Source organism: Rhamphochromis longiceps, linkage group LG17 (assembly GCF_057381845.1).
Source record: "Rhamphochromis longiceps isolate RC_006_pf linkage group LG17, R_longiceps_female_GT1.1, whole genome shotgun sequence".
NCBI lineage: Eukaryota > Metazoa > Chordata > Actinopteri > Cichliformes > Cichlidae > Rhamphochromis > Rhamphochromis longiceps.
In genome coordinates, this window is record NC_140573.1 from 32,082,903 (window position 1) to 32,097,834 (window position 14,932).

General features: G+C 42.9%; 1 protein-coding gene across 1 annotated transcript in view; it reads right to left on the reverse strand.

Annotated features, from left to right (window-relative positions):
* Positions 1 to 905: 905 nt before the first annotated feature.
* Positions 906 to 14,932, reverse strand: part of cacna1c (calcium channel, voltage-dependent, L type, alpha 1C subunit) — a 227,298-nt gene continuing 213,271 nt past the window's right edge. The window contains exons 35-51 of the mRNA XM_085386740.1: positions 14,196 to 14,261; positions 13,725 to 13,816; positions 11,030 to 11,192; positions 10,668 to 10,795; positions 10,277 to 10,373; positions 9,813 to 9,915; positions 9,478 to 9,579; positions 9,150 to 9,277; positions 8,894 to 9,028; positions 7,762 to 8,126; positions 3,242 to 3,370; positions 2,993 to 3,120; positions 2,789 to 2,886; positions 2,566 to 2,662; positions 2,372 to 2,480; positions 2,121 to 2,289; positions 906 to 1,965 (exon numbers count right to left, since the gene is read on the reverse strand). Of these exons, the coding sequence (XP_085242866.1) occupies positions 1,462 to 1,965; positions 2,121 to 2,289; positions 2,372 to 2,480; positions 2,566 to 2,662; positions 2,789 to 2,886; positions 2,993 to 3,120; positions 3,242 to 3,370; positions 7,762 to 8,126; positions 8,894 to 9,028; positions 9,150 to 9,277; positions 9,478 to 9,579; positions 9,813 to 9,915; positions 10,277 to 10,373; positions 10,668 to 10,795; positions 11,030 to 11,192; positions 13,725 to 13,816; positions 14,196 to 14,261 (2,613 nt within the window). The 3' untranslated portion in view covers positions 906 to 1,461. The remainder of the gene's footprint in view (positions 1,966 to 2,120; positions 2,290 to 2,371; positions 2,481 to 2,565; positions 2,663 to 2,788; positions 2,887 to 2,992; positions 3,121 to 3,241; positions 3,371 to 7,761; positions 8,127 to 8,893; positions 9,029 to 9,149; positions 9,278 to 9,477; positions 9,580 to 9,812; positions 9,916 to 10,276; positions 10,374 to 10,667; positions 10,796 to 11,029; positions 11,193 to 13,724; positions 13,817 to 14,195; positions 14,262 to 14,932) is intronic.

Below are 14,932 nucleotides of genomic sequence, written 5' to 3' on the forward strand. Positions count from 1 at the left end.
CTAGCCAGTTTTGCACAATAATTGAACTGTTAAATACATAGTGGGCGTGGTCTGTAGAAATCGTGTGTGGCAGCAAATCCAGTAGGATTCCACGCTGAGAGGAAGAGGAGGGTCCTGGAGAAGGAAGTGTCTTTGATTGACGTCAGAGTCTGTTTTTCATTTCAATCGCTCACTCCCGTTCTCCCGCGCACCCCGCCATCTTTGTTGCCCCGTTCGACAAACGCACGCCTCCCCGAGGGCTGACAAAGCAAAAAGACTCAGCGATGGAGGGAGAGGGATGGTGAAGTAACCAAAGAGGAGGGAGGAAGGAGTGAGGAACGGCGAGGTATGAGGCAGAAAGGGGGGGCTCGCTGTCTCTGCTTAGCCACCCAGTGCTCCTGTTCGGGGCAGCGAGTGGGTGTGGCCAAACGAGGAAACCCGGTGGAGGAGGCGGAGCCAGATCACGTTGACAGACGATTCAAGTTTGTCTCTCGCTGGAGTTTTCCTGACCAGCGGTGGAATAAAAATAAAAAGAGCTGGCTAGCTTCCTGTTGGCCAGAGAGTGTCTTCCTCTGCCTGGGCCCCCCATCCCTATTGCAGCCTTATTGGGGCTGTTGGACCATCCCTCAAATCCTTCCCCCCCATTGGCTGGAGGTGGTGTGTCACCTCAATCCCACCTCCAGGCTGGCAGGGCTGTGCTCCATGGTTCCTTAGCTTTGGAAGAGGAGGAGAAATGAGATTTCAAACAGGGCTTTTTTTTCATCCCTGTTTTACTCAATACAGCGCTTCATCATCAGTGAACCAAAGAGGAGGAGTTGACCTTTGACCTCAAGTGGGTGTGGTCAGACTGTAATCCAAACTGACCCCTTTCAAAAGCTGGTCTGCTGTCCCCTACCTGGTGTCATGGCGGCCAGACAAACAACAACAACACAAAGTAGGCGTAGGAAATGAAAACATTAAACACACTATGTTGTCTGCAGGAGAACCATAGAAAGGACTTCCTGGCTGTGTTGTTTCTTGTCTACCTTCATTCAGTCATACTTCCCTTTGTCTCTTTTCTTTTTTGCTTGTGTCTACTTTTCTGCGCTTAACACTCTGAGGACATGATAAAACTGTGAGGCACTTTAGAGACACACTCAGACGTGTGGAGAACACACGCACATGCGCGCACAGATAGAAAAAAAATCCTAGATCACACTGACAAACGTGCGTAAGCACACGCTCGTAGAGTATATCGCTTTTACAGCAAACATCCATCCATATACTAACTCATAGACTAACAGAGTCATAACCAAGTGTTTAAGGTTGCATCACTGGCCGCCACTCTCCAGAGCGACAGAGTGTGTTTGTATGTGTGTGTGTGTATGTGAAGGGTGGGGACAGACAGAGCCAGCCGCGGTGCTGTAAGCAGCACCTGACAAGCATCAGTCTCTGATGATGTCAGAGGGGCCAGTTCGTCGATCGAACCCATTAACTTGACTCCTATAAGCTTGTCACACACTCCATATCCTCGTCCTCCAACAGCCCGCTGTTCCTCTGTCGTGCTCCTCCGATCACAAGCGAGCCTCTGTAGTGCCCCTCTTCCCTCCCTCCTGCCTCCTCTTCTTCCTCCTCCTCTTCTGGTTCTCTCTCTCTGGCTAGCAGCTCCTGCCGCTCCTCTATAGAGGAGGGACCGTGTATGGAGCCTCTGCTTCCTGTAGCTTCTCCCCCACCTTCACTAGGACTCAAGCCGACCACTCGGTCCCTGTGCGTTGATGCTGCTGCTGCTGTTGTGTGGAAGGGGAGGACGTTGCCGTTAGGGCTGTGCTGAGAGGTGGAGGAGGTGCTGGATGTGGCGTTTGTGGGCGAGGTGCCGTTGAGAATGTTGTTGGCGGCGTGCTCCATCTCCTCGATGGTCATGTCGCAGGCATCAGCCAGCTCCGCTTTGGTCGCCTCAATGAACGAGGGGTCCTGAGCAAAATGACCCAAGCCCTCTGATATTAGGACCTTGACAGGGAAAAGATTAAGAGGGATGGACAGAGAGGAGAAAGGTTTAATGTGTCACGTGTTACAGTGTGGTGTTGAATATATGCTAAATAACAGGTAGAGAATATCCTTCATGATCCTATACACAGATACAGCTACATATAACTCATACTCACTGCCTCCACTAGACTGCCTGCGCTGCCGTGACACAGCGAGCTGGAGTCTTTCCCCAACAGCGACGGCACAGTGAGCGACACCGGCCTCGGTGCCCTTTGACTGGACGCTGGCATGCTAGGGGTGGGGCTAGGACTGGGCACCGGGCTATTCCCATTACTGTCATTGTACCTAGGAGGGGAAGTGATTTGTTTTAAACCTTAAAAACGTCACTTGTGCTTAAACTGTTTTTGGAGCAGCTTTATTTTCTTACCATGGGCCACAATTGACAGAGGGCAAGCTGGTATTGAGCTTTTCATGGGAGTTGGAGCCCTCTAGCCTCAGAGAGGGAACTCGCTGGTAGGAGGCATCACTGCATTGAGCTAAGGAAAGTATAAACATTAGTTAGAACTCTCTCACTGATTTAATATGACAAGGACAGAAAGTGCTTCAAAATTCTTGGTTAACCTGTGGGACTTGCTGGAGGTGTGGAGCACAGCCGACTGAAGAGGGTCGGTGAGTGGCTCCGTCTTAACAGAGGACTCAACCCTGCTACAGCCAGAGCCTGGAGGAGGAGAGGGAGAGAGTTAGAGAGGAGCTGCCGGGAGGATTATGATTTCTTTGCACATCTTTTTATGTGCATCTGTAACTCTGTGTGTTTGCCTCTATTATGTAGGCGTCCTGAGGCTACCTGATGATGTACAAGATGTAAAGGTACAGCCGTCTTCTGAGAGACGTCTGGCCTCGACTGTCTCCGGAGACACTCCAGATGGAAGGACGATCTCCGCCCTGACATCAATGCCACAAATATGCAAAAACACAGCACGTAAAGATGCGTAAATGACAGCAGGCGCAATTTATACGCAAGATTTTTTAAAAAAGTGGGTCTTCTCACCCAGAGAAGTGGGACAGAGGAAGACCCTCCTGGGAGACTGCCACCCTCCTCCTCCTCTTCTGTCGTCGACTTCCTCCGCTTCCTCCATGGGAGTCAACTGCTTACAAGTCTCATCGTGATACACCAGCCTAACAAGAGCACACAAGTGCATAAAATAAAGAAAAAAAGTTGTGAAATATTAAAGGCTTGGGGAATAAATGTGCTTTTTTTTCGTTGCTGTTTTTGAGTGCATATGTGTTTAAACGCTACATGTCAGACGAGAGCGAGTGGTCATCCTCATGGTACACCCTGTCTTCAACATAGCTCTCGTCGTATGTCTCCTCTGTTGACCCCTCCCCTCTTCGGATGATTGGCAGATGACTGTCACACGAGTCTGAGCTACAGACAAACAAGCAAACGGCCGAACAAACAAAAAACACAGAATGAACATAAAGACGCACGACAAACGGAAAAACAGGAAGACAGACAAGTACATGTAAATACACTAAAAATTATTTGCAATAAAACTGAAAGGAGAAACCCATGGATGCTTAGCTACTGCATGTAGGAAGGCAAAGGAGGAGGAGAGTCTGAAAAGAAGCGGGTGGATATTGCAGCTATTTTCTTGAAGCAAAATGGTGAATAGCAATAAAAGGCAACACCTGGATTATAGCAATTGATAGCAAGACTGAAGTTCAGACATCTTTAAAAAACACAGAAGAGACTATATTCTGAAGGAATGTTGCTCTCAGGGAGCTCTATTTTAATACAGTACTTTTTATGCTGCTATCATCATTTGAAGGTCAGTAAAGTCCCAGAATCTGAGGCTATTGCTTTCTGCGAATCACTGCTTATCAGAGAAAAAAGCTGGAGCTGGCGTTTTTGGCGTCACTGGACAGAAGGAAATTTCCACAGCAACCTTTCATACAGTTGTCTGATAGGAAACTAGACTCATGCACCTTCTCTGGGCTCTGACAGGCTAATCACAAATATGTTCAGACCAGACCGAGTGAATTGTAAAAGTAGCGTAAAGAGCTAGCAAGACCATGTAGCGAGTCAGAATCTGTGGTACGATGGGTTAGGTACGAGACTTTCCCTCAGGAGACTAAGATTCAAATCCAATTTATAATATACTTGTGCTTGTCTGGTGCGAGGAGGTTATAATTCTCTTTGCGTCTCAAAGATGTCTTCTTCCCAGTCACATCCACAGTTGCGGTGAGAAGTTTATTTACATTCATCATGGGCATGAATGCCATGGTAATTTGGGGATGTTCTTTTTCCAGGGTGGAATAATTGTACAGCATACATCTTTAATAAGTTTAAAAACAAGATCTATATTTATTCTGGATTTTTTCTAATCCACACAGGTTCAAAAGTATACCCATGGGCTCAAATATATAGATACACCCCACCAATTTTCCATTAAAATTCCCTTGGCAAGTTCCACCTAGACCAGCCATTTGGCTCACCCATGTGGGCAGCTGCAAATATCAGTCGAGCTTAAAGGTGTCGGTTCTGGAGCAGAGGCTCATTTCTTGGTTGGCATTTTCTCAGCCCACTGGGATTTAAAATGCTTCATTGTGGATACTAACACTCGTCTTCCAGTAGTTTCTTTGGCAAAGTAGTGAAACATCAAAGTTAAAAGAGATCGTAGAACCTTCAGAACCACCTATTAAAATATTTAAGTTAACGCATGGACAAGCCAAATGACTTCTGGAGAAATGTTTTATGTTCAGACGGAACAAAGACTGAGACATTTGACATCAGTGAAGTGAAGTAAAGATGAAGCTATGATCCAAAAAATGACCCCAAAAACAGATGACAGCAGGTTTTAGAATGGATAAAGCAGGCTGCCATTAAGCTTCTGCCTTCCCAAAGACTCAACTTCAACCAACCAATTTAAACGAACTCTGTCAATTCTGCTAAGAGTAGTCAAATATCCAGCCAGAATGATCCTGGAAGCTTGTTGAGGGCTACCAAATCATCTGGTTCAGGTGGAACTTTCCACAGGATATTTAACCAAATATTAGAGGGGGTGCATCTATATGCTTGAGCATGTATGTGTAGTTTTGACCCTGTGTGGATTAGAGACAATTCAAAATAAATTTAAACTTGTGCATGCAATTCAGTTTTTTTTAAATTATTAAAAATGTATGCAGTAAAACCATTCCTCATGGGGAAAAAAAACACAGTTCAAAGAAATCACTAAATGCTCCAAATGACCACAACATTCATGCCTACAATGAGTGTATGTAAACTTTTAACCACAACTGTATTTCATACCCAATACTCAAGCTTTAAGGAGACATTCTGGCATTTAATTTTTATTCTCTTCTTCTTCACCAGATGTGTTTTTACTTCCAAGCAACAGCACTTCAGTTTCCCAGAGTTTCGAATTAAGAGGCGTAATATGATGCCAAGTTTCAGTTTCAAGTCCCAGAATTTTTAATTTAATTTTTGTTAAGCAGCACATAAACCTCCCCAAACAACAGTGTGGTGAAGAAAAACAAATCATGTGGGAAAAAAACAATCAAACAAAAAAAACTAAAAATGCCAGATGTCCCTTTAATCAGCTAACGGTTCCACGGCAAACTCTGGGTTAGAACAACGACCTAACTTGATGATTTTGGCTAAGCCTTGGTGGATCTTAACCTGTTACTGAACTGATTAAATCCAGTCCATCAGAAAGCTTATACTTTGCTTTGCTTGTACTCAAGTGTATTATTTTAGATTCATTACTGTCCAAGTAGGCCTACTGAATGGGAAAAACTGCGGACATACATGCCAGCACACACAATCAGTTATCGTAACTAAAGTGTAAAGCTGGCTCAACATCCCAACAAGTGGGCAAAATAAATCAAGGCAATGATATACATATTAACTGACTGCTGTTTTTAAAGCCTTACAAATACAGTGACTTAATATGTGAAGTCGTTCAGAGAGGGATGCTAGTCGAAAGTAATTAAGCCACTAAAATCAAAATAAATGCAAAGTTTGGTAATATATTTTAACTTGACATGGAGCAATTAAAGCACAACTTTCAAAACATATAAACCAAATTTCATGAATATACAGTCACCGGCCACTTTGACAGGTAAACCTGTTTATGAGCTCATTAATGCAGATATCTATCAGAGTGTTATTGCCAGACTGCTTTGAGCTGATAGGAAGGCAGCAGTACAGCATCTCTAAATGCAACAACACTGAACCTTGTGCTACAGCAGCAAAAGACTAAAGAAAGTGCCATTCCTGTTAGCTAAAAACAGGAAAATAAGGCGACATTTTACACAAGCTCAAGCTCATGATGAAAAATGATCTTTGAAAAATACTGCTGTGACAATCAGATAGTGGACTCGGAATTTGTCCTAAAAAAAATGACAGGATGGATTCAACCTGCATCAATAGTACAGGTGGATAGTGATGCTTTGCACCAACTGATCATCGTTTTAACACTACGGCCAGCCTGAGTATTGCTGCTAACTATGTCCATCCCTTTATGTCCACAGTGTGCCCACCTTCTGATGGCTGCACATTATTTGGGGTGGCTGTACCTCAGTTGAGCAGGTCATCTACTAATAGGAAGGTTTGGTTGTTTGATCACTGGCTGCTCTAGTCTAGATCTCATACAAGTATTCTAAGGGCAAGATAATGAACCCCAATGTGCTCCTGATGCATCCATTGGAGTAATAATGTCTGTAAATCTTAAACAAAAAGCACTTTGATGTAGAAAAAAGTCTTTAATGAATGAGCCTGAACTGGTAAATGAAGAATGTTGCATGAAACACTGAGTACTCAAATACAGCTATATAAGAATCAGTCCATCATGTCATGAAACTCATATAATCCCAAACTAATTTCTTGACAGTGAGTTCTATGCACACAAATGGCCTCCAAAGCCACCAGATCTCAGTCCAACCATCACAGCAGCAGACATCCAAGAAAGGGTCTCAGTCCAGTAGAGCACCTTTAGGATGTGATGAAAGGCAAGATTCACATCATGGATGTGCAGCCAAGAAATCTACAACAGCTGCGTGACGCCATCGTGTCAAAAGGCAGTTTGAAAACAAAACTGGGTCCAACCTGGTACTAGCAAAGTGTACCTATTAAAGTGGCAGTGAGCGTAGAGCACACATTTCCACATTTGCATTAAAATTAGCAAATAAGTATAAGCTTTCAGATGTTTGTATGTTTCTATACAGTGTCTAACCCAGATCTGTCATATTACACCCCCCCCCCAAAAAAAAAACCAGCATTCAGAGAAGCCTTGATAGGAAACGTTTGGCCCCATTGAACCAAACAGTCTATCTACAGCTTTGGTAGCTGATTTTTATAGTAACAGCATGTAGCCTGCTTTTTGCTATTGCAAAATAAAGCACTGTGTGCATAGCAACAAGTGTTACTATAGCACCCTGACAGCTATGTTATTTTATATGCCATTATGAGATTACAGACACACACACACTCTCTCTCTTTCTCTCTCTCTCTGTCCCCTGGCAACATACCGCATGAGGCTGTCATAAAAACACGTCCTGCTCGCCACCAGAAACAAAAGACAGGGAAAGAAAGCAGGTAGTAAAAAGAAATAAACAGCTGAATTATTTATGTCTATATGGACATCTTTTTTGTTAATTATGTTAAAACAAGGCAGTTAAATATTTGTACTAATGCCTGGGCTATGGAAGAGGAAAGCAAATTATTCACAACACAATCAAGGAGCACATAAAGTAGGAAAGAAGCAGAAAAGTTCAAAACAAGGTGTAAATGGAAGCTGCTGTTGAGCCTGCACTCACCTCTTTGGAGGAAAGCACCATGCAGATCTTGGCAGCAGAATGGGGGTGAGTGGCTGCCCCGTGTGCCCATCCACAGTGCTTATAGATGGGCTCGGGAATCGACTGATGCCCTGGGTTGCCACCCCGGCCATGCCAGTGTTGTTGGCATTGTTGATGTTGGCGTTAGAGTCTGATGAGGAGTAAGAGGAAGGGGTGAAAGTAGTTGAATCCATGAGCTTCTCATGAGACGGGCTCTCGCCTTCACAAGGTGACCCTTTTTGGCTGATGTGCAAGGGACGCTGGGTAGTGAAAGACTGCGGGAAGGACCCACGGCCATCGCTCTGGTTGTAGTAGTTGACATGGTTGCCAAACAACCCTCCTGTGCGCTGTGGTGTGGGCGGAGACGGTTGAGATGGAGGAACACAAAAAGTTGAGAAGAGAAATGGAAAGGTTAAGTTAAAGAATATCTTAATAATGTACAGCACCACACCCCAACATCCATAATTCAAAACACTGCTTGCAGCAATGATGGGAATGCAAAGCAAAAAGCTTTTATCAAAAGGCAAAAAACTTCAGAACATTTTTAGTAAATGAAAGCAGACTGATAAAATTAAATAAACTGGACACTGGAGTTTTATTTTCTATTAACCTTCATTTTAGCTAGGCACAGACATTTGGCTGTCTATTTTTGGTACACAATGCAAATACAGCAGCAAAAAAAACTAAACAAAACAGCATATGAATGTTATAATGGTGGCGAAAATGAAAGGTCGATAGCATAACTCACCCTCTTACTGTAGAAGGAGCTGTGTGTATGTGTAAGTATGTAATCCTTACAGTTGCAGCGCTGAATATTTGTTTAGTGATTATAGTGTGTAAAATACTGCTGTGTTTATTAAAAACTTATTTTCATTGGACCCCACACATCCCCCCAAAATCCATAAATATAGTTCAGTGAGTGTAGCATTTTGTAGCCAAGCTATGTGGTGGAACATGAGGCTTTTTTTATTATGTCTTCTTGACTAAGCACATGCAAGAATGCATGTTTATGTGCATGATGCAATACGGCTTCAAGCTGGCGTTGATCATCTCTCTCTCTTTCTTTTTCTCTCTCTCTGGAGAGTGAGTGAAGGTGTGTGTATCCAACCTTTACCCTGAAGATATCGTCCTCAGACGCCGCTGACACAGGCTCCTTTACACCTTTTTCCAGCTCCTCCTCCACATTTAGGTCTCCGGAGATGGCTCTCCTAATCTCCGGACCGATGTCGTGCAATGTCCGCAGGCCCGCCTACACACAGACACAGCAGTGTTGCTTACATATCATGTTGTAACCCAGGAGCAAATTTCGAATGTCAGAAATCTACTTCTGTAATGTTTAGCTCTACTGTGGACAAAACTTGTCTGTATACCTGCAGAGAGAGTGCGGTTTTGGGGGGCACCTTGGCCACCAGCCCTTGTTCTTTCCTTTTCTTAAACTTGCGGAAATATTCCTGGATGAGGAAGGTGGCGTAGAATTTCCCGACTGTTACCTCGTCATCTGCAGAAACAAAAAAACAACAACATCATTATTAAAAAAGATTAATGCTTAAAATTAACATGCTGCAAGATTTTTCAGAAACTCCACTGCAAGTGATGCAACCAAGGTTTTGACCACAGTAAGGTGACAGTAATGTCTATTGGAAACATTCACTTCTTAAATATTTGTGCATAAGAAACTGTGCTGCAGGGTGTACATACCACCAGCAGGGGGCACTACTTGATCCAAGAGCTTCATACTGGTTCTCTTCCATATCTTCTTCACTATTGCCCTCAGTTCCTCATTGGCCTGCTCCAAGTTCCCTGCACACACAAAGCACAGTATGAAGTACACATTGTAGATTCAAACTAGAATTTCCATAGTTGGAAATTACATTACAACCCCTCTATAAAATAGGTTTTAAAAAAAGTGGGGCAAAATAAGAAAACACGCAATTTCACATTGTGCTATCAAGTATGATGATGTGCCCACTGGTGCGTACATGTGTGACCTTTACAGTTGTGTGCTAGTGATTGCCCCCATACGTGTTTTTTACCTTCTGTCTTTATCCTGAGTGCGGTTCTGACCAGGGCAAACAGTGTGGCGTTGAACATCACTGTTCCGTCGCTGTTCAGAGGCATGTTCATCGACACCAGACGCTACGTGAGATGAAAAACACACGCACCTTTTTAACACAGTGAATTGCCCTAACAGCTGCCAACAGATACTGGCAGCTGACAGTTTGTTAAAAATACGCAGACAGCAGTTCAACTCTAAGGACGCTAATCTTTCGTTAGAGAGATTTTTTTGAGATATTTTCCCAGGTACGATTTGTTGTCAGTATGTGTTTTGAGTCATTGTGCAAGGCGTTATTAGCTGTGCATATGTCACCACTCTAATACAACACAACATGAGGATTTTTTTTAACTCATGCAGTGATGGTACTTGAGCTGTTATGTATATTTTTGATAACTCTGCAGCCTTGTTTAGGAATTTGTGTGGCCATACAAATGTATTTACCTTGCAAGCCACCCTGTGTGGACAGAGCTTTCCAAACCCGAGGGGAGGCTGGATTCTTCTGAGCAGAGTCACCACATCAAGATGTTTTATTCTCCCCCTAAAAACCAGCATAGATGTTGAATTTTAGAGACGCTCTACACTAGTGATTCTCAACCACGGATAGAGAGTACTCCAGGGAGTGTTTTTGCAGTAGAAACAGGATGCACGGACAGATTATTTCAACTACTTGAACATAACTAAGGATTTAATTAAAGAAATAAATTGAGCAGTTTTGAGCAGAAAGCTTCCCTGTCTACTAAACTATAAGCAGTAAAAATACACAGCCAAAATAAATGCATGAATATATGTTTGAAACAGATGAAAAGTGGCAAATATAGCTTTGTAAACTTACTTAGCTTCTGGGTCATATTCAGCCCAGATCCTCTTGAACTCGTCAAGATGATGTGGCCCCAGGATCGACCAGTCACGCGTCAGGTAGTCAAAGTTGTCCATGATGACGGCCACAAACAAGTTGATGATCTGGGGAAAATCAGAAATCCATAAGTTTCTATCGTACCACTCTAAACAATTATAGACCTGCCAGTTCAATCAACATGTACTACATTTCTCTACAGTCTATTAAATGTAACACACAATTTCAAAGTCATCTTTCTGGCACATTTTGAAATATGTTAATTTGCTATTTGTGGTTATGACAGTCACATGAAATACTCTCCTTTTACTAATTAAAATTAGATGTGTGCCTGTACTCACCAGGAAGGCACAGAGCATGTAGAAGCTGACAAAATAAATGATGGCAAACTGGCTGCCACAGTCCTCGTTGGACGAGCTGCTTTCATTGGTTGATCCTTTCTCACACGGCTGTTTGGGTGAACACGCCAGCATGATCTCCTGCCACGCCTCACCTGTTGCACATCTGATAGACAGACGCATGCACACAACCAACCAAATATGCATGGACGCCGACGCAAATGCCGGCGTGCATGCGGTTGTGAGAAAGACACACAACAGAAACAAAGAGGCACACATACACACATATTGAAATGCATGCATGTGCGCATGTATGCATTCGCGCATAAAAGCATGGAGTGAAGCACACACATGCACATTATTACAAAGACAAAAAGAGAGAGACGCAGATGTTAGACTTTGTTCTTATTACATCTGAGCATATAAAATATGACTATGTATAAGCACTTATATATATATATATATATATATATATATATATATATATATATATATATATATATATATATATATATATATATATATATATATATATATATATATATATATATATATATATATATATATATACACATACATACATACATACACATACATACATACATACACACACACACACACAGTGGGGCAAAAAAGTATTTAGTCAGCCACCGATTGTGCAAGTTCCCCCACTTAAAATGATGACAGAGGTCAGTCATTTGCACCAGAGGTACACTTCAACTGTGAGAGACAGAATGTGAAAAAAAAAAATCCATAAATCCACATGGTAGGATTTGTAAAGAATTTATTGGTAAATCAGGGTGGAAAATAAGTATTTGGTCAATAACAAAAATACAACTCAATACTTTGTAACATAACCTTTGTTGGCAATAACAGAGGTCAAACGTTTACTATAGGTCTTTACCAGGTTTGCACACACAGTAGCTGGTATTTTGGCCCATTCCTCCATGCAGATCTTCTCGAGAGCAGTGATGTTTTGGGGCTGTCGCCGAGCAACACGGACTTTCAACTCCCGCCACAGATTTTCTATGGGGTTGAGGTCTGGAGACTGGCTAGGCCACTCCAGGACTTTCAAATGCTTCTTACGGAGCCACTCCTTTGTTGCCCGGGCGGTGTGTTTTGGATCATTGTCATGTTGGAAGACCCAGCCTCATTTCATCTTCAAAGTTCTCACTGATGGAAGGAGGTTTTGGCTCAAAATCTCACGATACATGGCCCCATTCATTCTGTCCTTAACACGGATCAGTCGTCCTGTCCCCTTGGCAGAAAAACAGCCCCATAGCATGATGTTTCCACCCCCATGCTTCACAGTAGGTATGGTGTTCTTGGGATGCAACTCAGTATTCTTCTTCCTCCAAACACGACGAGTTGAGTTCATACCAAAAAGTTCTACTTTGGTTTCATCTGACCACATGACATTCTCCCAATCCTCTGCTGTATCATCCATGTGCTCTCTGGCAAACTTCAGACGGGCCTGGACATGCACTGGCTTCAGCAGCGGAACACGTCTGGCACTGCGGGATTTGATTCCCTGCCGTTGTAGTGTGTTACTGATGGTGACCTTTGTTACTTTGGTCCCAGCTCTCTGCAGGTCATTCACCAGGTCCCCCCGTGTGGTTCTGGGATCTTTGCTCACCGTTCTCATGATCATTTTGACCCCACGGGATGAGATCTTGCGTGGAGCCCCAGATCGAGGGAGATTATCAGTGGTCTTGTATGTCTTCCATTTTCTGATGATTGCTCCCACAGTTGATTTTTTCACACCAAGCTACTTGCCTATTGTAGATTCACTCTTCCCAGCCTGGTGCAGGTCTACAATACTTTTCCTGGTGTCCTTCGAAAGCTCTTTGGTCTTGGCCATGGCGGAGTTTGGAGTCTGACTGTTTGAGGCTGTGGACAGGTGTCTTTTATACAGATGATGAGTTCAAACAGGTGCCATTCATACAGGTAACGAGTGGGGGACAGAAAAGCTTCTTACAGAAGACGTTACAGGTCTGTGAGAGCCAGAGATTTTCCTTGTTTGAGGTGACCAAATACTTATTTTCCACCCTGATTTACGAATAAATTCTTTACAAATCCTACCATGTGAATTCATGGATTTTTTTTTCACATTCTGTCTCTCACAGTTGAAGTGTACCTCTGGTGCAAATTACTGACCTCTGTCATCATTTTAAGTGGGGGAACTTGCACAATCGGTGGCTGACTAAATACTTTTTTGCCCCACTGTATATATATATATGATTTTTATCCATTCAGTTTTGAGTTCCTCTGCTTATCAAGTGTCCAAGTATACTGTCATTCTTAATGGAGACTCAGTGCTATTATATATTCCATGTAGGGGTGTATCCAGAATAAGAAAGGATAGACATTTTTTGAACTTGAGGAGAATAAACTTGGTGTAATGCTAGTAAATTATGTGTGATTCCATCCTTTCAGGTTCTGTGGTTTTTGTCCCCCTTCATGGAATCTTACCATCATCACAACCAAGCAGAAAAGAGGAAGAAAACCTTCAGGGCGTTTGTCGTAAATCAACATCAAGCTGTTTTTGGCTGCTCCCATATAGACTAGCATGTTTGATTTGGCAGTTTTTAATGCCAGAGCAGTTACACAAACAAAGTATACAGATTAGGAGAAAAGTGGAATAACAAAGACGATGAGGGAGTAAAAAAGAGCAAATGCCCAAATTAATCACCCTTACCTGAAGAGCAGCAGCACCGCCTGAGGGAATGTCTGGAAATTGTTGTTCCTGTTGATTTGCATGTGGTCCCGCAGAGCTATCTTACCAAACATCTGTATAGGAGGGGAGGGTGTAGTCACAGCACACAGCATATGATGTCAGCATTGACAAGTGAAAGTCGGTCACATTTAGTGGCCAGACATCCCCCAGCAAATCAAACCAAAGTGTCTCCTACTCATCGTCAGTGAAACAAACAATACAACAGCTTCCAGGTGAAACAGAGAGGAAGCAGAGAGACAAAGACAAACAGTAACTAAAGAGCAACAGAGAGAGGAAGATAATGGGAGAGCAAAATAACAACTTGACCAAACAGGAACTCTGAGTGACAAGACTCCAGGGGGACAGACACAGGACGGAGGCTTGCTAAAGGAGAGAAGGTGAGAGAAGATAACAGTGGGAGGGAAACAAGGGGATAACAACCTGACAGCTTACCTGCATGCCAATGACGGCGTATATGAAGAACAGCATCACTATAAGCAGAGCTACGTAGGGCAGAGCCTGAAGAGAGGAGAGATGCATCAGTGGCAAGTTTTCTGCAGGCTTATCCTACACCAGAGCTGGAGTCCATTCATTTTCATTCAAATCTCACTCGTCCAATTAATCTTCAAAGTCACAATCTATTATTTTCTTTTCTTTTTTCTTTTTTCAAACTTGTGAAAGTGAATGGATCTGCAGTCTTGTGTGGCACAACACCAAAAACAATCCAGGACAAATCATCTGACTTCAGAGTGAAAAACCTCAGCAAAATACAATCTGTTCTCTGGACTTAGCCAGGAGATCAGTCCCAACATACAGCACATGCACCAAACAAGGGCAGAACATTGTTTTTCTATATTAAGACGCATTAGCAAAAGTGCAGGACTGTGCTCCTGGCTAATATTACTCCTGTGTATAGAAGGGCAGGGCCAAGTCATGATGAATAAATGAAAAAGTTAAAGCCTGCTCATAAATTAAATAAATTCTATAAGCGCACAAAATGTTAATGCATAGCTCAAAATGATATTCACAACCACTGCTGATTTTTAAGCCTGTGGTTCAAACAGGCAGCAGTAGTACAACATGAAGTGGCCCGTCTCAGCTAACGCAAGAGAGAGAACAGATGATTTTAATGTCCCCACAACTCTCTATCAAATGATTTCACTTTTTTGGTGGAGTGCTTCGTTAAACAA